The sequence below is a fragment of the Takifugu rubripes genome, chromosome 17 (assembly GCF_901000725.2).
Source record: "Takifugu rubripes chromosome 17, fTakRub1.2, whole genome shotgun sequence".
NCBI classification, from domain to species: domain Eukaryota; kingdom Metazoa; phylum Chordata; class Actinopteri; order Tetraodontiformes; family Tetraodontidae; genus Takifugu; species Takifugu rubripes.
In genome coordinates this window covers 6,888,701-6,913,509 of record NC_042301.1, presented here as the reverse complement: position 1 = coordinate 6,913,509, position 24,809 = coordinate 6,888,701, and the positions used below count along the sequence as shown (strand labels likewise).

Below are 24,809 nucleotides of genomic sequence, written 5' to 3'. Positions count from 1 at the left end.
ATTGGACTGATGCCAGGCACTTTCCCAGTAGGGGTGGACAGTTCTATTCATAAATTGAATGGACAGAGTAGTTGCATGTCAGAATCCTTTACTGTTTTATGTGTGTGATGTAGCCCTATTGGGTTAATTGAATGGTGACCTTCACCTTGCTTTGCAATGGTTAACAGCCTCCACTGAAGCCTATGGAAGAACAGTCACCTCCTGTAAGTTATGACCTTGTTTGAGGCACTGCCCAAAATTGAGATCTTCAGGTATTTTGAAAAAAAATAGATGTCCTGTGTTGTGGTTCCTCTTTGTACAATAAAGTTGAATGTAACGTGTCTTCATGTGCCTCCATTCACCATACAATGTAGTACCAATGTGTTAGCAGCCTGGATGCAAGAATAAATAAATAAAAGGTTCATCAACCATATCCCTACTGGGACTTGCCACCATGTTAAACTGGCTTCACAGCCCAGCGGTGTTACTGGGGGCTCAGAAAAGAAAAGGGTTTGCATCACGTTAAAAAAAAGAAAAGAAAGTACTAATCAGGAGTATTTTCAAAGACCAGTGTAGGAAAAGATTAGTCTTTAAGTCTTTAATCTGCAGGTGGCCTTCATGTGTGGTGCCATTTAGTTACAACCCAGCAGCAACATGGCTCTTCCTGTCAATAGAGATATGTCTAATCTAGTCAGAATGTTTGGCAGGCAGGGGACACAAGCGAAACACTTAATGGGAAACCTACATCATCTTTGTGCTGCATAAGGGAAGGAGATTATCTGGAAATGCAGAAGCTCTGGGTGTGTTCCTCAACAAACTGCTCCTACTCCCCCCACCATCAATCAAAATATTCATGATCAATTCTATACAGGGTGAATTTATAGTCACGTGATGGGTGATGTTTTGGGATGCACCAATTTACTTTTTAGATTTTATTTTTGCCATTGATTCATTTTGAGGTGCAGTTTCTATTTCTTTAAATGCTACTTGGAGATAGGAGCATAAAAGGAAACCCTTGCTCCTGTCTGTCTGACAGGCAACCCATGATTATTTCATTGGGATCAATACCTCAGTGTGAAATGTCCAAAAAAAAAAAAAGCCCAATTCATTGAGTTTAGTTGTCACAAGTGTCTCCTACGTTGAAACTAGTGTCAAAGCAGATAAACTGGTATAGCTCCTGGCTATCATCTGTTCTCAATGGATGTTCATTTCTTTTTCTATGTAATTCAAGTAAAACACTTATCAATGTTAAGATGGGAAAAATAGAACGTTTTGTTCCTCTTAATGTAACATACAGAGGTCATTTGCCAACTTCCTATCAAAACACACAAATTGATCTTTAATCAAATATTCATCTCGTAAAAAGGAAAATAGAAACATTGTGGTAAATGTGGATTTCCCAACTGCTCGCATGCACCAGCAGCAATGAAGCCATGTGCAGATGTATGTGTGCTTGGTTCATGAAGCCTGTATGATCATCTCGGTTTCAGCAGGTCAGCTGATAACCGCTGCTGTGGGCAGAGCCAAGGTTTCCCTGCTGTATGTGCACAATTGCATACCTTGTCTTTTCCATTTGAATCAAAGCTCTGAGAGATCTGCTGAGATCCTCAGCAGATTGCAGCTTCATTCTGCATAATGAGAAAACAGAGATACTATAACAGCAATTTCAACCCTCTTCAAAACCAGTAAACTATTGAAGCAGATTCGTACATATGCAGATGGTGACATTTGTCTTATTTTAGCTTATTTATCTCTCCTATTCCTTCTAAATTAATGAATACATGCTGTAGTTGTTGAGATGATACTGATTTCAGTTACTCCCTGCAAACTTGCATTCCTAAGTATTCAGCTCACATCTTCAGCTGCCCAGTTTAAAATTTCCAGCAGGATTTTTCTGCTTTTTTCCAGCTGTGGAAAATTGCATGTTTAGCAGTAAGTGGTTAAGGGTTTTGAAATGTGCATTATGTTATATATGTTATAAGTGATAAAAGGAAATGTCAATTTTCCTATTTTTCTCTTGAATTTACCCTGGGCAGTAAAATGCCTCAGCCCCTCAGGACACATTAACATTGACTCACACACAACAACCCCATGCCACTACACAGCTCTTTTGTTCTTTCATTCCTTTCTATATGGTTTGTTAACCTTTTTTTTAATTCTTTATGGATGATTCTTCTTCTTATGCTTTACTAAAATGCCTTCCATTCAATAATCAGCCATTTTCCCCCACCAGGTAGTTTGTTTTTTAATTTTTCACCATCAGTTGATGATAACGAACTACCATTTATTATTACCTTAAACATTGTTCTTTCCATGTGTTCATGATACATTTGTTAATTTGTTTGAAAGTGATTATTTTTATGCATCTCAAACTAGATTCATCAAATGAAGCACAATTATCAGTGACTCAGGATGACATTGGAGAGCAGTGCTTTAGAAACATAGGCACATAAGTAGTAGCAGTGGCATTGCCTCCTAGCAAGAAGGTTCTGGGTTTGAATCCCCTGGGGGCCAGGTCAGGGTTCTCCCCAGAGCTGAAAGCCATGTGAAAGCCTAGTTTTTCCTTTTTGTCATTACATTTTTTTTATTTCCATTCCCGCCTCTTATGTATATTCATATAAATATGGAAGTGGAAGAAGAATATTGTCCAAGTATTTCTCTTTGCCAGGGTCTTTGTCTCCCTGTGCGTCTTCATGATGTCAGTTTGTTCCCTCCCTCTTGCTCTGTGCTTCAGTCACCACTCTCTCTCTCTTTATACCCCTCATGCACACATCACCCACTACCAGCAATCTCAAGAGAGAGAGAGAGAGAGAGAGAGAGAAACATTCTAGTCTTCCTAAAATCTCCCATGTCCAGAGAAAGTGAGTGACAGTTCTATGTGGACAGCGTTGAAAACATCTGGGTTTTTTTTTTTAAACAGAGACGTCACAAACAAAGGGAAGGAACATTGAATCGGGCAGCAAATGAAGAGGGAGAGAAGGAGAGAGTAAGAACAGAGGGTTTATATATTGACTCAAAGCTGTTCTGCATGCTTTTCAGTGTGTAAGAAACAGGACGTGAAGGCAGGCAAGATGGAGAGCTGGCACAGATGAAGACTGTCCCCTGGTATGTATCTGCAGCTATATTTGTCCGTGTGTAAAGGTGCGTGCACATGTGCCTGCATGTGTGCCTTATTGTCAAGGACTGAGAGCAATTGTTTGAATGAGCAGCATGCAAGTGATCACTGACATGCGGGAAGCCATGCGGGGTTCCTGCATATTAATGCAGTGTGAGTGACTCGGTATGGATGCAGAGTCACATCTCCACGTGTGTGTTTGTGCGTGTGTGTGTGTGTGTGCGTGCGTGCGTGCGTGCGTGTGTGCGTACGTGTGCATGTGCATGTGTGTTAATGTGTGTCTCAGTTATGTCTATAACTTGTGATGAATGAGGTTGTGCTTTAAAATGCAAGTTTTGGTGAGATTATTGCATCTGCATATGAAGGCTGTGTTTATCTGAGTAGGGACACTGACTGTGTGTCCTCAGAGCATTGCCATGTATCAATATTTTATATACATGCCTGGCAGGTGTGTTAAAGCGGTGCTGGTGTAACAAAATCATCTGGGCTGGTGACTCCTTGGCTTTCATGTTGTTATGTTTTTCCAAATCTATGCCAGTAAAAGAGGGAGATTATTGCTCATATGATGTATGGGGCAGATGTTAAAGGACAGGTTAAACACCAACAACATGGACATATGGGACAGGTTGGAATGCTGAGCAGCAACATCACAAATCAACATAATGGACACACATTAGTAACAGGGATGATGCAGTCATTCAGCCTCAGATGACCCGTGTTTGGAACAGAGTTGTTTACAGCAGTGTTGTCATGCTAAAGATAATAGTTCAATGTAAAAATGCTCATTTTAATCTGGGGCAGTGTCTGGGACAAGTTTTTAATTGAACTCCTTTGAAGTTTGTCCGTCTAATGACTCAAACCAAACCTGCCTCTGAAATAATAATGACAACATCTTTGGTTTCTGTTTGGAATGATAGGCTTTGTCTTCATGATGTTACAGGAAGATACCTATTATTATGGCATATTTTGTGATAGTGAACTGATAAGGACTGAAGAGGCCTTGAATAAAATTATGTAAAATATTGCTCAAAGGATGTACAGATATGGAGGTGAGTGGTGGAAGAGCCAGATAAGGGAAGGATTAGGGCCAAGTGCAGATGCACAAGTGACATAACTTGCTCATACTTTGCAGCGCTAAATTTGATTATATATTCAGAGCACAGGCTCGGTGTGTGAGTCACACTTGAAGTGTTTCTGACAAATTCTATTTTGGCTTTTGAGAAGTCAGGACTGAATCAACTGATGGTCTCTCCAGGATTTTCTGTTGTGTACTGTGAATTTTAACACATTGCCAACACTGACTTGCTTTTAATTGACCTGACCCCCAACCCCTGTTTTTTCCTCTCAGTCCCGTTCGACAGTCCACATGAGTGTCTCAAAGCCGCCGCCACCACCCTCCACAAGCCATTTGGCTATCCCCCCTTCCTCCACCTCCTGCCCCTCCTCATCGTCCTCCTCACCCTCAGCGACCCCACACACCACCTCAATGCCGCCTGCCTCGCCTGTTAAGATCTCAATGCAGGAGCACTTTGCCATCAACGTGTGCCCAGGACCCATCCTCCCCATCCCACAGATCTCAGACTTCTTCCCACGCTTCCACGACTACCCCTGCACACCCCCACCGCCCCGGGAGAAGAAGATTCTGAAAGAGGAGACTTTCAATGGAGAGACGGGCGGAGGCTATAGAGATGGGGAAAGGAGGGAGTGCAATGATGGTGAAAGAGAGGAGGCACTGGAGTCTGATGACGATGACAGTGAGTTCTGAGGAGTGTAAACCCACTGCATGCTGGGACTCTTATTGTCGTCCTTGGTTATACTTGGCCATAGTTTATTTAATTACTAGATCAAACACTTGACCAGATTTATTTTTCTTAAATTAATGCTTTTGTTATTCCCTTTGAATGTGAGACAGGACTTTCAATTATTTACTAGACAATGTCACCACAGCAGGATGTAGCCTGCCTGTTTCTGCTCATCCCTCAGCAGTAAGCAGACAAGACAGATCAATTAATATTACACAGCATCAGGTTTTTAAAAGGCCGTCTGCTAAAGCTCTGACTCAGAGCTCTTGTGTCCGTCTCTTCCTTGATAAATTCAGTGGCCTGTGTGTTTTTTCAGCCTATTTGGGAACGCTGGAGTTTAGCCTGCTCTTTGATCAGGAGAACAACTGTCTTCATTGTACTATCCTAAAGGCAAGGGTAGGTATTATTTCAATATCATTGTCACATCAACACAGTCACTTTGTCACGTCACTTCTCCTGAATGACCAGCAGAAAGACTGTAGTTCTTTTCTGTTCACTGGAGACATCAGACTGCTTCCCGCCGTCTTTTCTAGCATGTTGGTCACACAGCCTCGTCTGCTTGTCACTTCAGGATAAAATCATCAGGGTCAGGAAGAAATGTTGGGTAACGTTGTTGTGGCTGTCAGAATTTGGTATTGTTCAAGGACACAAGCTCTGTATATCATACTATATCGCCACTTGATGTTAATTATGTAAATCTTGTTGAAGCATCCCCTTGAGGTCATCACAAAGGAGTCAGGGAGGGTAGAAAATAGTGGCATGGAATGAAATACCCAAAGGCACCATGCCGATGTAACTACAGTAGAATATGCCTGTCTGCTTTTGACCCTGTCACATTTGTAAAATGTTGGAGGGTACAATGACGTCACCTTTAAAACGTGTGTGTGCTTGTGTGTGTGGGGGGGATGGGATGGGGGGGGGCGGGTGCGCGCATGTGTGTGTACATGTGTGTTTCCCAACAGGGACTGAAGGCCATGGACTCCAATGGGCTGGCTGATCCATATGTCAAGCTTCATCTTCTTCCTGGGGCCAGCAAGGTCTCTACATCAGACTCAGTAACAGTTGCTTTACAACATACATCCACCCTGCTGCCCAAGTTAGAATAACTTTGCACATTCCTGTTTTTATTCCAATTTTTACACATCAGTAATGATCGAGGGTTGCGAATCATGTCACAAAGATTGTGCAACTGGATCCTGTTTGAGTGAGGTTGGGAGGGAGGACAAGGAGGCTTCAGTTGTCAGGGATATTGTGCCTCAGGCCACTGGTTCAAAAACATCTGTCTAACATCAAAAATATATTATTTTATTCAGATTAAGACATATAATGTTGTTAAACAAGCCTCATTTACTTCCTGATAAAATAATGCTGGACACATAAAAAATCATTAATTTGGGGAGACCAGAACAGCTCATATGTCCTTAACATGACTTATGCTCTATATTTCAAGCAAGTTATTGTCAGCAGCACAAGCCTCATATTCTTCTTGAGCATACATAGAACTGGGGAAAAAAACAGCATCCCTAAACTCAGAAGACTCAAGCTTGCTATAAACTAGTTATGATTAAAGAAAAACAATGTGAACAGCACCCAGGTTGAATATGGCAGCTGTTTGAGGTCTAAGGTGTGAACAATAACACTGTCTGGGAGATTTTTGTCTTCTTGTCCTTGTCCTGTGCCTTTTTTTCTGCCTCCCATTGTTATTGCAAGTCTCTCTATTTCACTCATATCTCTGTCTCTATCTCTCTAACTGACTATGACCCTCTTTGACCTTGAAATACCAACAGTGTGCAGTGAGAAGAGAGACAACTGAGAGTGAGGAAAAGGGGAAGGGAAGGGTGGGCAGAAGAGGTAGATGGATGAGGGGAGAGCAGCAGGTGGTTGTCATGGAAACAGGCAAAATTGTTACACGGCTCACGTCAACAGCAATGATAGGGCGCGGGAGGGGGGGGGGGGGGGGGGGGGTGCAGAGAAAGCGCCAATGAGTAGAGTAGATAAGTAACCAGCTACTGCTGGTTAAAACCCCACCAGCCAGCAAGAGTGAGAATGTGTGTGAACTAGGCTGGGACAGGCGCTCCGACTGTTGCTCATGGTCAGACTCAACATGCTGCATTCAAGATCTGCAATGAATAATATGCAACAGAAAAGCATTTCAGGGTATTTTAGAAGATTAAGAGCAGTGAACAAAAAAGGCAACAGTGAGGCAGGCGTGTGTTGTCTGTTCTCTGTCCCACACACCTCTTTTCACTAGCATGTAGAGAAATACACAATGTAATCCATGTTCTGTGGGACATGACCTTGCATGTGCAGGCAGCCACATGTTAAGGTCACGCTCGCTGAGCAGCTTCATCTATCTCTTTATTTCTCATTCACAGCCATATATTTAATGCCACGGTCACAGTCAGTGGGATTTCTGATTATCCTTCACTGATGGGAAGTGCTTGTGAAGTGTCTCCACATTTGGGCTTCTCGTCCACAGCTCTTGGACACAGTGATGGATAAAAGAAGGGGTTGTGAAATTAATAATAAAAGATCTATGCAGGCAGTGGAAAAAGGGACAGTGGGTAGTTGGAGAGCTTGAGATAAAACATTAAAAAACAGATTTCTAAAGCCCTGGAATAGAGGAAAGATGCTGGCAGGGAGTGACAGAGGGCGAGAAGGGGGATACGTGTTTAAAGCATTTGTAGCATGTGGACAAGATGCAGTTCATTTGTAAAAAAGTTGAGTTGTCCTGGCACGTGCACAGCTGTGAACCAGGAGTGTGAGTCATGATGTTGCCCATGTACAGCTCCTCCTGCACATGAATGAGTCAAACATGAGACAGGAATCAAAAGTGTTTCCCTCCACAGAGTCTGATGTGCAAATACGTCTGCAACAGCAGAGAAAGAGTAAACATCATTATCAGGGGGTGAGAAGGGGTGGGGGATGCCAAAGGACCCAGCGATGGTTGGTGAGGACGAAGCCAGGTGGAGGGGAATAAGAATCAAGCATGTGGCCCTCAGGCATCTGTACAAGTTTGGCTATGGCAGGAAGTAAATAGAGACACCAGGAAGAGTAAACAAGCATTAAATCAGCAGAAACCTGGATGGATTGTTCCTTTTGAATAAACCAGTGTGCAGTCAGCTGCACAGGGCAGGATGATAAGACATTTCATGACAAGTGAGGGTCCTGCATCTGATGTTAAAGTGAAATGCACCATTTTCCCCACATTTTCATTTTTTAATTGCTCCCAGACTTCTCCACCCTAATTCTGTCACTTGGCCCTGAGCTGAATTCTTTGAAAATGTAAAAATACTAAATAGGTCACAAATATCTGCTTTAAAAGTTTTAAAAAGGATTCCCCCAAGAAATGAACAACAACAAAAAGAAAAAACAATCCAACGATCTAATTCAAAATAAAGAGTGTATTTATTGTGGCCTATTTTCAGAGGCTTATTGATTGGCAGAATGATTGGGTCAGGCACATTGGAAAGGTCAGTATAGTCTCCCTCTCTTTAGTGGTTTTCAGGGATACCATAGCAGAGATCATTCTGACCTGAAGCAGATTTTCTTCTAAATTCATTCATTCATTCATTTTCAATGAATGTTCACATCATTTAAGAATGAAGAGACTACAGTGGGAACAATTTAATGCTCCACGTGAGAAGCTCTGTTGCAGCACCATTTTTATGGAAGCAAATTTGATAGAATATATGGAGTTGACAGATTATATTTGTAATAGTAGTGGCACACAAATGTTTGATTACTCCTTCCAAAATATTAAGGTCTGAAACTTCTATATCCCCCCACTGAACTGTGAGCCTCCTGTTTGTTGCTGTGAAGCTCTGCAGAGGCACCTGCAGGCACATAATGGTGACCAACACTGGTGAGACCAATACGATCACATTACTGTTCAGACTGAGGTCACATTTGATCAGATCAGTATCTGATTTCAAACCACATATGACCCCAAAAAAAGATTTAATGTTTTTTTATTTATTTTACTGTATAATACAATAAGAATTAGGTAATCCAATCTGAGATTAGATTCAAGTCACCTGTGCTTGAGTACACACATAAGTTCATCCAGCATCATCTGAATTTATTTAGCACTCAGCAGTTAGAACTGTTGTGACAGCTCCAGTTAGTTGTACTTTTCACCATATATTTTACTTAATTCTGTTGTATAATATAAATACCCTTCATCCAGAAATGTAATGAGACAACATCAACATTTTTGAAAGATTAGAAATGAAAACAGGTCAAACACGCCCTGAAGGTAAGACAGGGAAATGATATAGCAAGTGGCTGAAAACCTTATTTATGGATGGTGATGCTATTAGGAGCTCATTGGAATTTCCTCTCCTGGAGGCATTAATTTTTCACGTGGAATGGTTGTACGGCCTAATTGGCTGCTGTGTTGTGTTTGAGAGGCGGTACAGGTTTTTGGGTCTTTGGCTGGTCACTTCAGAGAAGACAGATGATCAGGTGGGAGAGAGAGTGAGATGGCTATCCTTCAAAAAGTCAACAGCAGATGTGCATGATTTCCCGAGGGACAGAGGGAAATTATGCTTCCCCACCACTTCTTTCACACCTTTTAATGGGACACACATTCATGCTCACATTATTTTCTATCCTCTGATCTTAGGAACTCATTTTCAGTGGCTTATTTTCATACTGTCTCTTTTATCTCCCCAGGCAAACAAGCTACGTACAAAGACGCTAAAGAATACTTTGAATCCAGTGTGGAATGAAACGCTAGTATATCATGGTATAACGGCAGCTGACATGACCACAAAGACACTAAGGTAAGTGCTCATTAATTCATCTTTCACTTCAATCACAATTCAGTTAAACTCTTTGGACACATGCTGAGAAGGGAAGGTGGCTTCACTGGTGGAAGGGTGCTGAGGTTGGACCCAAGAGGTGCTACATTGATGTTGTGTGAGAGGACGTCACGTAAGTTTGTTGGGGCTGGGGTTATAAGGAGGAGACAGTTACACGTGGATGCTTGCTGGGGTGTGGCGAGTGCTGATGGGAACATCTGAATGTAGAGGAATCAGTTTCTTGGCTCTGTCATATGTGAATGTGTAGACTGAGTTAATCATAAAAGGGTTAAATGGCATTCTTTTTCCTGAGGAAACATGAGCACCGTCTCTCTCTCTCTCTCTCTCTGTCACACACACACACACACAAACTCACACAGGAACTCACATAAACATGATCCTTCTTCTGTGATAGAAACACACATGCACACAATTGCAGGCAGTCAGGTGTGTAATTATCCTTTTGTGTGTATGTAAAGGACAGTCACTCCTCACACACTGGGGAGAGACCCTTCAGACAGAAGGAAAGGCACCTGACCTTTGTTCAAAGACATAGCCCCCACCAGCAACCGGTCTGGGGGCTACAGACCCCCAGACAAACTATAAAAACTACAAAGAATATCTTGGTCGCAGTGGTTATCATGTACTTTATTGCTGCAGTGTACATGCACACTTCTCTACAGTGGAAAAATGGCAGCTGCCAAGATCAACATCAAATCAAATCAAATCAATCTTTATTTATGTAGCGTCTTTTACAATCAAAAATTGTTTCAAGGCGCTTTCCAGAATCCCAGGGCCTAACCCCAGACAAGCAACAGTGGCAAGAAAAAACTCCCCTTTAACAGGAAGAAACCTTGAGCAGGACCAGGCTCATGTAGGGGGACCCTCCTGCTGATGGCCGGCTGGGTAGAGAGAGAGGAGAGGGGGGAGGACAGGTAGAGGAGAGAATAGATAGGAGAGGAGAGGAGAGGAGAGGAGAGGAGAGGAGAGGAGAGGAGAGGAGAGGAGAGGAGAGGAGAGGAGAGGAGAGGAGAGGCATAGAGCATAGAAATACATACAAAAATACATTATATTGAATATTGAATAAGCTGCAGGTTGAGTGGGTCAGGGGGGCCGGAGGTCATTAAGCAGCTTTGAAGGCGGCGATACCTGTAAATGAATACGGGGGGGGGGGGGGGCAGAAAAACAGAAAATGATGGAGTGAGGAAAAGAATGGAAGAAAATGATAAAATGTAGTCATACAGAGACCATAGGCCAGGTGAGAGAGACAGGTTGGCTCACAGAGAATGATAGATGAAATGATGAATGAAAGAATTTCTTTAGCTGAGAACAAAAGGTCATGTGATGAGTTTACTCAGGGGAGCCAAAAAACAAAAGAGAGATGACAGCCAACAGACAGCAGCAGTAAATCAATTTAATGCTGCAGCGAGACCACAAAGCCAGTGGAAGAAAAGGGAAGGGAATCAGATCCTTTCAGCATATTCAAGCTCATTACCAACTAATTTCAGAAGTAAGATAAAAACAGAGAAAGAAGTGTGGGATCCCCTGAGACATTGGCTCACATGGTTGTGCCATGCAGAATTCCATTCCCCTCATCACCATGGGTGCAAAGGAAGGAAATGCTGCTCTCTTTGATCTTTGCTCTGTGCACCAGAGCAGGAGGACTCTGTTTAGTCTTCGCCTCCTCGTACACACTATACATTTACACAATGTACACTAGTGTTGAGAGACAGTTACAGTCAAAAACAACCTCAACAGATATTTGATAGCTGATGGAGAAAGTTTTTGAGTAAGAAATCAACAACACAACAAACACGTTTGTTGTTGATGATGATGATTTTGATTATGTTAACAATGTGGTTGACGATGCTGTTGATAATGGTGTTGATGTTGATGATGGTGTTTTTGTTGCTGTTGATGATAATGATAATGATGTTGATGTTGATGATGTTGATGTTGATTTTCTTATTATTATGTTTATGATTATGTATGTTAAAAAATTTTAACACACCACTATGGTGATTTAAATAGCAAATAATTCAGGAAATATTATAAGAGGGGTTTACATTAAACAAGTATCAGGATTTGGAGCTATGGAATGAGATCCGCAAATTAGTGGGATGCTATATCACCCACAGCAGACATAAAATCTGAGCTGAAGGTAGCAACAACAAAAACAAGAGGAGAAAATAATTAATTTTTCAATGTCAGGGCACATTTTAGTGCACCGCTCTTTAAATGCATCTGATTAAACAGACTGGAAGAGAGGCTTTGTGCATTTCCTTATTTATTATTCATTCATTCATCTCTATTCTCCAGTGATTACATAAAGCCATTTCAGCAAAGTAGAATGCGCTTTGAATAAGTAGATGGCTAAAAAGGAACTCTTTATCTTCTGTGGTACAAATTCATCTTTCAATGTAACAGCATTTCCCAAATCTTCAATATCAGTGTTGATCTTATTCTCGCTTTTACCAGAAATGAAACAGCTGAGTAGACTCATAAATATTGGACTCAATCACGCGTCAAAGTTGCTAATGCTGCCTCAGGTGCTCAGGTCTCTGTTAAAATGTGCACTGAACCTGACTACATAACAAAAAATCTGCATACAACTTATGTCACATCTTAAATGGCTGGTCTCGGATCATTTTAAGGAACAGGTGTCCTCTGATGTCTGGACTGAGTTACATTCAGATGTGACTACATTGCTCTGAGGCAGACATGATTTTAAGATTAGGTTGAAATCAAATTGTTTCTGTTGCTGCTGCTGGTCTGAGCCTTCAGAGGAAGGTCCGCCGACACAGTGTCAGTTTTGATTCTTTGTCTCCTTTCTCAATTTCTTCCCTCATTGTCTCCATCACGCATGGTAGCAGCCTTGATCTGTCTCAGGCTGTAGGTAAATGGGAACAAATGCAGCTCTTGAATGAGTCTGAGCTGGAGACTTGTGCTAAGCTTCTGTTCTGGGTGTCCCAGGTGAGATGGACATGTGCAGTTAGATCTGATGGTCACATTGTCAAGTTGTCAGCAGCTCTAAATGTTTATCGTCCCTAGAGGATAAAGCTGGGTGAGCACTTTATCATTGTTTTACTCTGACAGATTTGCCCCAATCAAAAGGTCCCAAGAACAACATTATTCATTCTTCAGTTTCAGATTAATGACAGTCAACACTGATGTGCTGAAATTGTTAAGTGTTTAAGCTGTGTGGGTTACGACAGCTTTTTTTAATAGTGTTTGCATGTTTTGCTGTGTCCGGGTGGGTTCGCTCCAAGTTCTCCTCTATTGCCTCCAAAGACGCAACAGCTCTGTAAACTGGTCTAAATGTGAGTGTGTATGGATGTGGTGTACCTCACCTATCACCCAAGGCCTGCCCAGTTAGGTTCCAGCCTAATGAATGAACAAATGAATGGATGCATGAATCAATGAATGAATGTAAAAGGTACTATTGGAGAAGTAAAAGTCTGTTTGGGCCCTGCATAGGTGTCCAGCAGGGTCTGAGGTGATAATAATCAGGTTGCTGCCACATCCAATAAGCAAGATTGGATTCAGGACATTGTTGGAGGGTTTTGTAGACAATGGTAAATTTTCTACTCTCACTGTGTGTTTTATGTCACTTAATATATGCCTAAATAATTTTATTGACAATGTAATTTTTCTCCATGTATTGACAGTTTGTTTATGTGTTTATTGTTAATATTGTTATTATTAGTAGTATCATTGTTGTTGATGTTCTCAGGAGTGAAACACTAAGAGCATTAAGGCATATGGGTGCTTCATTTTACAACCTCTTCAGATGTATGAAAGGGCAGCAGCACATAAATCATGAACGGTCAGTAGCCAGGGTTAGCTACAGATGTTCATCACATGTGGCTGAAAGGCCTGAACCAACATGTCCAACAACCAAATGTCAGTCGGCAGGTGAAGAGCTGTCAGCACAGACTGGCGGTGTGTGTTAGTGTGTGTGGAGAGAATCAGAGATGAAGGTTGCAGGCAGAATATGGTGGCCCAGAGGTCGTTTTCATTTAAAAACCTGGCAAACGTAAAGAATTTTGCCTGTGTGGAAAAATTACATATATCTTATTCCTATCACACTTTTGAAATGTATTGACCTTGAAATGGCTTTTCACAAACAATGGTCACAAGACTTATTCAACCTCAAAGATGGACTGATTGTAAAAATATCCTATTTCACAGTTTTAGCATTAATTGAGCATCTTTGATTCCTGTTTCCAACCTGCCCTGTCCTCCTTTGCTATATGATATAACCAACTTCAAAAATTATAGTGGCGTGAACTTTAAACTTTCACCCTCAAACGCACGCGTGCGCATTAACAGGAAAGTTACCTGACATACTCACACTGGGGAACAGTTTGGTCTAACCACACAGGAGTTTCTCTACATCTCTTGTTTACAGGCTTGGCCTCATGTATAGGAAATGCCTGTTTGAGTGATAGGTGGGGTGTAGGTGGAGCAAAATGCCAGACCCTTCTTGGATCTGTTGAACTGTCCATGTCAGCACCACCAGGAGCTCTGTAAGATCCTTCTTCTCTTCAGCCGGATGAAACATCTTGTAAATATTACTCCTCTCTTTCACCCTTGGGACCGCGTATTCTTCCACTCACATGCCACTTAGTCAACACATACTCACCATCATACATGCTGCTCTACAAGTTCTTCTTGTCGTGGTTCGGTTTCTGGACGGCATCCGGGGGCAGGCCGATCTCCTGAGCCTCCAGCGCACCTGCAGCTGGTTACGTCCTAATCAGCGCTTACTTAAGCTCTCCCCTCTTTGCCTCCGGTGCTGGATTGTTGCTTTTGTTTGTGTATCTAGCTCCAGCTCCCCGAGATTGCCCGTCTTTCGCCTCATTGTTCTCTAGTTTTGTGAGTTTTTTCCTGTGCCTTTTCACCTTTTTTCAGTTGTTTTTTTCCCATCGGCTTTTTCCCATTTTTCGTTCGCTCTTTCAGTTGATACTTTTCCTTAGTTTTGTTGTTACTTTGTTTGATCTTCTTGGATATTGTGCCAATAAAGAACCTTTTGCTTGCACTCTGCGTCTGGGTCTTGGCCTGCCAAACCGTTCCGTAACACTTCTGTCATATTTCAGCTTGCAACAGCCTGGAAAATCAAGTAAACATGCTCAAAAAAGCTCAACTATATGGTTTTATTGTGACTAATTTTTCCTCACAGCCTCCTGACTGCCAGTAGTTTAAATTTGTCCTCTGTGGACATTTGTAAAATTGAATATCTCCTACCCACATCACACTACTGCCATCAAGGTTCCATTTCACACATATGGTGTTCTGTTGTCCACTGCAATGGATACATATCATAAAAATAAAAATTCAAAATGTGTTTTCAGTAGACTAATTACCTTACAAAGAGTGGGGAAATCTGTGACTTTTTCCCCCCCTTTGTAGTCAGGAGGATATACAGATGAACAAATACGCTTGATTAGAGAGTAGTGGTATCTTAAAACTTGACAGCTCTTTAAAGGCACAGTATGGTTCTAACTGTGTATTTAACAGTCACAAGTGATAATTATAATTCTTGGAATCTTACTGTAGCACCTTTATTTGAAGAGTAACTGACTTATTAATCCAACAATTACAAAAATCCTATTTTTTTAAGTCCTGCAGCTTCATTGAGATTCATGTGGCCGCTTGTGTGGAACCTTGGAGAACCTTGAAATCCGGTGCTGCTGGAGAACTTGATTGATTGTTCTGGTCAAAGCTGGATGTTGTTGCCTAGTCCAGGTTCCAGGCTTGTTCTGATCTTTTGTGCGTGCGTGTGTGTGTGTGTGTGTGTGTGTGTGTGTGTGTGTGTGTGTGTGTGTGTGTGTGTGTGTGTGTGTGTGTGTGTGTGTGTGTGTGAAGGCTGTGTGTGTGCGACATGGACAGACTGGGACGGAATGAATTCATCGGAGAGGTGAGGGTAGCCCTAAAGAAACTGAAGGAAGGGGAGAACAAGCGCTACAACATGGGCCTGGAGAGAATTGCACAGGTATGTGCACAAGAACACATGCCGTCTACTGTAAATGCTTGATACAGAGTGTAATGCTCATCTGGGGACTCTAATGATTCTTTCCCTCTCATTTTTAATCTCTCTCATATCAGAATAAAGAAACCAACAATCAAACGGTGGAGCCGGGAGCACTGGTGGCAGAGGAGGAGGTAAAAGAACCCTTATAGTCTGACCATTCTGACTAATTGTTCAGTCTTCTTTGTCATTTATTCTTCTATATTCAGAATAGCATCTTTTGCTTTTGTAATTTGCATTTCAACCCTCTCAGCAGAACATTAATTTCATTTTTAAATCATTATCTGAATCTGACAAATGAGGACACATTTTAGTCTCTTTAAAGCTTTCTATCTACACCATATTTGCTGGTCTATCTCATATTTACCTGGAGTTTTTGAGGTGAAGCCAATAGCTTCTGCTCTTGGATCACACTGGTTTATGGAGGAATGTTAATCAAACAGATTATTCTATAACTGCAGTCTTTGCAAGAAATGATTTGTTTTAGTTAAAGTTTTCTTGATTAAAAATCTGTTCGCTGAAGGGTGGAACACCAGGACCAGCACACATCTGCTGAGATGGTTTATCGTTGTGCTTCTCTCCCCAGCGTGGCCGAATCTTGGTTTCCTTGTGCTATAACACAGAGAAGAGCTGCCTGCTGGTGGGGATAATACGCTGCGCCCATCTAGCAGCCATGGACTCCAACGGCTACTCTGACCCCTTTGTCAAAATGTAAATCATTTCAGATATTTATGAACTTGTCATTTTACCAGGTTCAGCTACAGCCATCCAAACACTCATGATTCTGTAACGGCCTCAAACTACTAACCTCATGTGTCATTTGCTCCAGTAGTTACAGCATCATAGTTTTATGGAAGCAATCATCTCCCCAAGAACAGATGTTCTCTATTCTGAGGACAATTCAGCCTGAGCTAAATAATCAAACAGTTGCTGCTGAAGTGAAAAAACGGCATTTGACTGAAAACTAAACGAACAGGATATCACATCTTGAAAACCTTCAGAATGAGGTTTGTCATGAGGCTCAGCACAGTGGAGAACTTGAGGAAGGAGACAAACCTCAACCGCGGAGTCCTCGAAGATAAAGGAGGAAAAGAAAGGTTATCAAGAAACTCTGAAAAGAGTCTTCTTGCCATGAGTTCTTTGCTTTGTTTGAACCTCAATCATTTTAGGATCCAGAATAAGAGCCAAGACTTGGACAAAGGGAATTAAAATGTGGTAGATATCAGGTCAGCCACAAATACTTCAGCCACAGACAAGGTGGACGAACAAGCAGCAGCTGCTCAGACCTGATGATTGGGAGGAGATGAGGAGGAGGAGGAGGAGGAGGAGGGGGCAGATACAGGAAATAGAGGTCAGAGGACAGAACAGCTGGGTCTGATCCATGCAGGTACAGCCACTCTTTGTGGTGGAGAATAGATGTAGTGGGAGCAGCAAGAAGATGTTAGACAAATACTAAAGAGACAACAGCTATTGCCGTCCCGACAGATGTGAGCATTAGAGCGCAATTCGAGCAATGGCTGGCGATGATGCTGTGCAGAACTCCCAGACCTGAGCTGTTCTACGGGGGTTGCAGATAATGTGGATGTTGGGCCAGGGGAGAAGAGGCCGTCAAAGCTTAGCGTGGGAAGTTATGAGATATGAAAAAATCCAGTTATGGTCAGACTACAGAGCTAATCCAACTAATGTCACGTATATGTGGTGTGTGTGTATGAGCAGGATGGCTGGAGAAGGAGGGGACATGCTTGAAATCTCTTGGGATCAGAAGAAACGAGTCAGGGTGAGATGTTTGCCACCAGAATGTAAAGTTGAGCAGCGACTGTTGGCATTGAGCTGCTCCCACTCACCATTACCAATCATGGAGGTGCAGCCTCCAGCTGTGGGAGGCTGGTTTGGGGCAGCTAATAAATTAGAAGAATGGAGATAAAGGCACCCTCATTTTTAATCTGTAAATTAAAACTGTGTTACAGAAAGTGTTACTCTGTATTTCTAACCAACTAGATTAGGTTTTAATTTGAGCTAGGAAGCAAATGGGATCTAATGGGTTTCCATTTTAAATGTAGATTAACCAGAGAGGGACAGCTTCAATTACTGCAGACGTTCCTAGGACAATATTACAATATATTAAATAATAAATAATGGGGTGAATCAACATGGTACTAAAAAACAATCGGATAGTTTATCATCTCTAGAGGATAATGACAATTAAATCAAGACATTAATGTGCTTGGTAGCTTTGTAATGTATTTCACAGTCAGTGTGTGTCCCAGCTTCACCTTCTCACTCAGACCTTTCCTCTCTGGTGAGCTTAATTAGCCTTGAAAAACCACCCAAGCAACAGAATGTCACAATTATCACAAGAATTTATTCCATTTAAAAAGAAGAACTATAATGTAAATCTGCTGCTGGTCCTGAGTGAGAGTGTCCATCGTCTCCGCAGCTCATCGTCAATTGATTATTCTGACACAGAAAAACATGTAAAGGCAGAAAAAGCACAAAATGCTGATATTTCCAAGCTCTTCTCTGTAATTGTCTCTGCTGCCATCTCTCTTATCTCAGAGATTTTTATCTCTCCTGTGATGTGGAAGCAGAACTTAACCACAGGGAAACAAAAAAGAAAACTGCTTTACTGACATTTCTATCCCTGTGAAAACAAAGTGTAATAAAAAAAAGCATCAGAACATCATATTTGTTATAAAGGACAAAGGTCTTCATTTGTGGCTTTTGGTTAAAATTATTCCACTGTTTATCCAAAGTAAGCAGCAAATCTCACATGCCGCATTTCCATCAATATAATCCCAAAGTGTGTGTTGGTTTCCATTACATCTCCTCACTGAAACACCAGCTGCTTGTTTTTGGAGAAGCAATCCTTTGAATCAGTGTTTAATATTGTTATGGAGAAGAATGGCTGGTATCTGTTCACCTCTGCAGGGAGAGCAGCATCTCCATTCAATGCTAAATTTAGAAATGTCCAACGATTATGATAAATAAATGTACTGCGTGCTGCAGCGTCTGACCCACTTCGAAGGAAAACTGAGGGGATAATCCTCCCTATCTCTGTAGCCCAGCCGTCCCTGCTGTGATTCATTCATTTGCTGTCAATTCTTCACTCTAATTCAAGCATTTTTTTGGTCATTGCTGTAAAAAAGAAGATGATTAAGTGTAACAGGACTGCGATATCAGGCTCATTGTTGGTCACACCTGCACATGCACACACACACACGCACAACGTGGTGTCTGTAGGGTTTGTTACATTTTTGTAACAATGTCAACAGTAACAGAGTTCCCTGATAAATGATGAAAAATCTAGTTTAGTTTGTTTTCTGTCATGAATCCTGAAAATTCGTTTGTGAGGAAATTAATAGAATTATAGAATCTCACTCAGTTACCCAACAACAACACATCAATTTCAATTAAGGAACCAAATGTTCAGAGCACTGCCGAGGTACCCTTGAGCAAGGTACTCCACTCTGAAATGCTCACATAGAGCCCTGGAGGAGTCTCCAGTTGTACCTTGCTTCACCTGCATGCAATTAGGATTGATTCCATCCTCCTTGGACCCCACAAGGGATAAAGAGGTCAAGAATAAAATCAAATCACATTATATATATATATATATATTAGTGTATTTTCCTCTGTACTTAAATTGTGTTCATGGTGTTTTATTACTCTGCTTTAAATATGTTCATTTTACCAAAATAACTGTAGTTGGGTAGCAATAAGCTAACCCTAGCCAGCCAAGAAGGGATGTTCTGCAACAATGTGGAGCATCCATAAGTTAATCAATATTACTGTTGTCTAACATGCTGCCTCAAAAATGAACAATAGCAGTATAATACTGCAGAAAAGATTTTTTTCCTGAAAGCAGGTGAATCACACAATTGCAGCCTTTGTTCCTAAGTTTCTTCTAATAAGTACAGGCCTGAAGTTTAGGCGAGCCACCACGTCGCTCTGCTGTCACTTCTTCCTCTCCTCCACCCTCGCCCCTTCAGATTCTGACTGCACCAGCTGTCCAGGCCGGATTTATCGGTGACAGCAGGGATGCCAGAGGAGTGAGACATCTCACCACCTCTACATCTCCTCGTGGAATTCATGCTGTGGATGAGTCCCATAATTGCCCTTTAGTAATCCTTCTGTTGGCTCTTAGCTGGGGTGTAAGGTCCTCAATTATCAGCATGATTAAGATCTCTCTGTATTCATCCCACACCCCCACTGGCTCTCTTCCCCCCCTTCAGAAAACTTTGCGGTGACGTTTATCTGTGAAAACTCTTCTGCCTACTTTTATGTTGCTCTTTGTTCCTGTCATTCATTAAAGTTTCCTGTTAGCAGAACACAAGATGATTTTTATTTATGCCATAAGTGTTTTGTCCATTCGTGCGTTCAAGCAACTCTTTGATGAATTAAGTTCTGGTCCAATTGTTTTTATGCAGGAGACTTTGGGTAGATATAAATGCAGCAGCCACTTTAGCCGACATTCAGACAGCCATCCACTTCTTTAAAGTGATGGAGCTCATCTAAAATAAATATTAATAAAGACAATAATGTGGAAAACTTTAGGTCACTGAAACTTAAAGTACAGCATCAATACCATTAAAATGTACTACTATGGTTAGCCTGGCTTAGCCTAATGTGCAGCACACATTATGCATGAGAACTTTAATGTTGAACATGTTTCCATAAGCATTCCATTATTGGAATAGATATACTCTGTTTACACTCTTTTTTGCTGTTTTTTAGCATTTTGCAACCTGATATGGGAAAAAAGTCAAAGTACAAGACTTCAGTGAAGAAGAAGACTCTCAACCCTGAATTCAATGAGGTAAAAGTGTGTGTCCTGTCTGATGGTAAACTAGAACAAAATGGTTCTCACATTTTCAGCCCCTTTAAACTCCTGGATTTAAATGTGATGCTATGTGAATCACCTGCACAGGAGTTTCAATACGAGGTGTCCTTGGACCAGCTGTCAAAGAAAACCCTGGAGATCTCTGTGTGGGACTATGACCTGGGAATGAGCAATGACTTCATTGGTAGGTCCAAGGGAAAGATTGAAGCTCTAAAAATGTGTGTGTGTGTGTGTGTGTGTGTGTGTGTGTGTGTGTGTGTGTGTGTGTGTGTGTGTGGGTGTGTGTGGGTGTGTGTGTGTGTGTGTGTGTGTGTGTGTGTGTGTGTGTGTGTGTGCATGCTTGGCGTGTGTGATAAGCCCACTGAATAATTAGCCTCACATCCACAACATCTTAAGATAACAACCAGTATCACCACAGAGACCTGCTGGCTGAGGTTACAAAAAAACAGTCCACTGGGGTGCTGTAGGAGTATGAGCAGTAAGGGACACGCTAACGGCAGAACATATGGAGGACGTCACCTGCTGAGTGGTGATACTGCAGATCTGTGGGAAATGTAAAGATTCAGTGTCAGGATCCCATAAGTTTAACCCTAACCCTGATGCTAACAACACTAATACTGCAACAATGACAACAACCTTACTGCTAAAGTAACAACAATAATACTGCAACAACAATAACAACAACCATACTGCAGCAATAACAACAATCACACTGCAAACATGCTGCTACAATATCAACAAGAATTCTGCAACAATGACAACAATCATACTGCAACAATAACAACAGTAATTCTGTAACAATAACACTGCAACAATGATACTGCAACTATTACAATAACGATACTGCAACAGTGACAACAATGATACTGCAACAATACCATTAATGATACTGCATCAATTACAACAATAGTACTGCAACAAAAACAACAACCATACTGCAACAATAAGAGCAATTATACTGCAACAATATGAACAACGATACTGCAACAATAACAACAATTATACAGCAACAACAATCACACTGCAACCACAACAACAATACTGCAACCATAACAATAATGACACTGCAACAATAATGATACTGCAATGGTAATGACAATGATACTGCAACAATAGCAATAATGATACTGCAACAATAATAATACTGCAACAGTAACAACAATGATACTACAACAATAACAATAATGATACTGCACTAGTAACAACACTAACACTGCAACAACCATAATGCAACAATAATGATACTGCAACAACAACACTGATACTACAACAATAACAATAATGATACTGCACTAATACTGCAACAATAACAACAACGATACAGCAACAGTAAAAGCAATGATACATTTACATTTACAATGTTAGTGTAGATAAACGATTATATGCTCCATTATGTATGAGTAGCTTTTCCAAATAATAATTGATCCATTTTATACACATGATTCGACTGCCCAGTTGCTGAGAATAGATTTAAAGAATCAGCAGTGGGGGGTGCGGCATGTGTGTATGTGTGTGTGTGTGTGTGTGTGTGTCGGAGGGGGGCTATACAAGCTTGTGTAGGTTGTATAGGTTGGTCTTTTTGTATTGAGCCTCCATCCCATCAGTCTGAGGTATCTCTGCAGCCCTTAAATGGATATTTTTTTATAGCCATTAAATAAATATTCTTTTTCTGCTCATTTCCTGGCATGATAAATATTTATCTTCTCTGCTGGGAGGAAATTACAGTCTTCTCTTGTTGCTTTGGTCTCACAAACTATTATTATTTGAATGATATGTGATGTGCCTCAAAAAAACACCATTGAATCTTATAGATTATTTTAGGTTTGTAACAAACAAAAAAAGCTACATTTGAAGACAAAATCAGCATTGACGCATAGCTTCACAACCAGATCCGACAGCTTCTCTCGCTCTACTTCCTTCACTGTTGGCCTCCCTTTACTGCCCATTTTTCATCCCCTTTTTTGTTTCTTCTCCCCTGTTTGCAGGAGGAGTCGAACTGGGAATCAATGCCAGCGGACAAAGACTTAGACACTGGTTTGAGTGTCTGAAAAACAAAGGCAAGAAAGTGGAGTACTGGCACACGCTGACGCAGCAAGGAGCCCCCAGCAGTGACAAAACAGACTAGACTGCACCACAGACACATACACTTACCCACATGCACACAAATATGGACACACACATAAACACACACGTACACAAACACACACATACACAATGGTTGACATGTGACCAAGCAAAGCAACCAGATCAATGAATAAATTGTGCAATAACAAATGTTGAAAATGAGATCCGTCCTATTACGGCGGTAATTGCAGGCCCCAGTATTAATATATGATATCCATACTAATATTTAGTGATGGTTAAAAACGTGTGTCTGAATTACATTATTTTACGTGTATTTCTCTCTGGGGGTGATCCAAACGTCTTCACTAAGTGCTGGTATATTTAAAAAAAAAAAAAAGCAACTGTGCTTCAGACCTCGCTGTATTGTGGAAGTGGTTCACATGCTGTTATTCAAATTTTCATCAGATTAAGAGATTACAGATTAATGTACTGAGAACCTCAGAGAAAATGTCTTCACCACTAGAGACTCATAATATACTAAACAATTCCAGGAAAGCGAATGTTATGTCTCTCTGATGCAACGACAAACTGTATTATTAAGCACAAAAGAATCCGTGAGTGGATTTTGTACCTTTACTGTTTCAATGTTCTTCTGTCTTTTGTCCTATAGTTGTGACGGTGATGTTCTATACCTGCATTAACACGTGTGTGAGGGAGGGCTATCAGAGTAGGAGTGCCTACGTGTGTGTGTGTGTGTGTGTGTGTGTGTGTGTGTGTGTGTGTGTGTTCACAACACAGCACTGTTCAAACCGTCTCTTCCACATTCAGAAGCACAGACGTCAGAAGAGTCAGTGACAAAGGACACAGAGCACATAAGAGCAGGGCCGCTACCATAAGCCTTTGGGGTGGGGGCGCTCCTGGGAGGGTCCCACTGCCAAAAGGTGGCTGATCCTTTGGGAGCATCTTGTCTTTGTGGACTGGCCCCTGCTGGAGCAGACCAGTCTGCCCCTTTTGGTGTTGTTCTTACGTCCAAGCAGCTTCTGGTTCCTAATGCAGATTCTTAATTTGACCTTTTGATGGGTTGTGTTGTTTGAGTTATCAGACAGAGCTGCCAGCAGTGTGGACATGGGCCCTGACCCAGCAGTGACACCACTATCACCAGTATGTGATGGAAGCAGGGCCAAAAGATCCGTCCAGGGCTTCCTGCTGCCCACATTGCACTAAAGTTAGACCTATACTGGATGAATTCACCCTACTCCTGAGGGCAGATTCATGGCATGATAGTTGAGATTAATTTTTCATATGGTGGTAATGAGAACAACTCCTAACCTGAGGAGGTCAGATATGATGAAGACATGAAACAGGCTTGGAAAGTGGGGGCCTGGTTCAAACCAGACCATGATCCAACCAACTGCTGTTAAAAGAAAGCTCTGCATATTGACTAGTACTGACTGGTCTGACTGCTAAGATATTAAAGAACATTTCAAGGTCATCTGTGGGGAAGCTCCAAATAGAAACACTTCAACCATCTTTGGGTTTCAAACAGATCAAATCGGCTGAGTGAATATCAAGATGTAAAGGTTGTAAAATAATTAATTAGTATTCGGTTAATATTGGGTTAATATTCTGCAATTCGTCTATGCACAGAAAGACTGCCAGCATGAACTTTGACCCTGTCTGGGCTGGCTCACAGTGATCTAATAAGACTACATGGTCTTGTTTGTTTGCCTGTCTGTGGATTTCTTTCCTTTTTTTACCAGATGTTTGGTCTCCTGTAATAATTTCATCTGCAATACAGCTGCATGTTTAGCATCATCAGCCTGTATAAGTGAGGGCAACCTTAGCCCATCATTCAGAGGTGTTTACAGTCTACATCATCCATTCCGTCTCCTTAGTCTGTATTTGTGAGCACCAAGATTCAGGGTATAGTTTTGTCATGTTTAACCAACAAATCTCTTGATTGAAATAATCAAGTAAACATTCACTTGTACAGATGTTGCTATTGGTCTTTCTTACATTGGTATCAGCAGGAATAATGGTGGTGGTGGTGGGATAGCCAATCGGCCCTCCAATGTTAAAAAAAAGACAACGTCTGCTACCCAGTGGTGACTTTATGTAACTACTTCTCATAATAAATAGAACTTATTTCCGTGGGCGTCTGTCATTATTTGAC

General features: G+C 41.4%; 1 protein-coding gene across 3 annotated transcripts; it reads left to right on the top strand.

The window, feature by feature from the left end:
• Positions 1 to 2,752: 2,752 nt before the first annotated feature.
• doc2g (double C2-like domains, gamma) lies at positions 2,753 to 24,626 on the top strand. 3 transcript variants are annotated; one of them, XM_003977574.3, is made up of 12 exons: positions 2,757 to 2,840; positions 3,019 to 3,084; positions 4,443 to 4,848; positions 5,213 to 5,292; positions 5,859 to 5,933; positions 9,574 to 9,683; positions 15,570 to 15,696; positions 15,810 to 15,866; positions 16,319 to 16,443; positions 20,467 to 20,548; positions 20,660 to 20,756; positions 22,558 to 24,626. In XM_003977574.3, exons 3-12 carry the CDS (start codon positions 4,461 to 4,463, stop codon positions 22,695 to 22,697), a joined length of 1,281 nt encoding a protein of 426 aa, XP_003977623.1. In that variant the 5' UTR covers positions 2,757 to 2,840; positions 3,019 to 3,084; positions 4,443 to 4,460; the 3' UTR covers positions 22,698 to 24,626. The 3 variants fall into 3 exon arrangements, 2 of the variants coding, with proteins under 2 accessions (XP_029706035.1, XP_003977623.1); XR_003891445.1 differs by lacking the exon at positions 22,558 to 24,626 and adding an exon at positions 17,449 to 17,509 and having other exon boundaries at positions 2,753 to 3,084; XM_029850175.1 differs by lacking the exon at positions 5,859 to 5,933 and having other exon boundaries at positions 2,753 to 3,084.
• The last annotated feature ends 183 nt before the right edge of the window (positions 24,627 to 24,809 follow it).

Excerpts from the sequence above, each read along its gene's own strand:
- doc2g (XM_003977574.3), top strand. The coding sequence starts at position 4,461 with ATGAGTGTCTCAAAGCCGCCGCCACCACCCTCCACAAGCCATTTGGCT. Across the intron at positions 5,934-9,573 it reads TTCTTCCTGGGGCCAGCAAG|GCAAACAAGCTACGTACAAA; the intron begins GTCTCTACATCA and ends TTATCTCCCCAG. Across the intron at positions 15,697-15,809 it reads GCCTGGAGAGAATTGCACAG|AATAAAGAAACCAACAATCA; the intron begins GTATGTGCACAA and ends CTCTCATATCAG.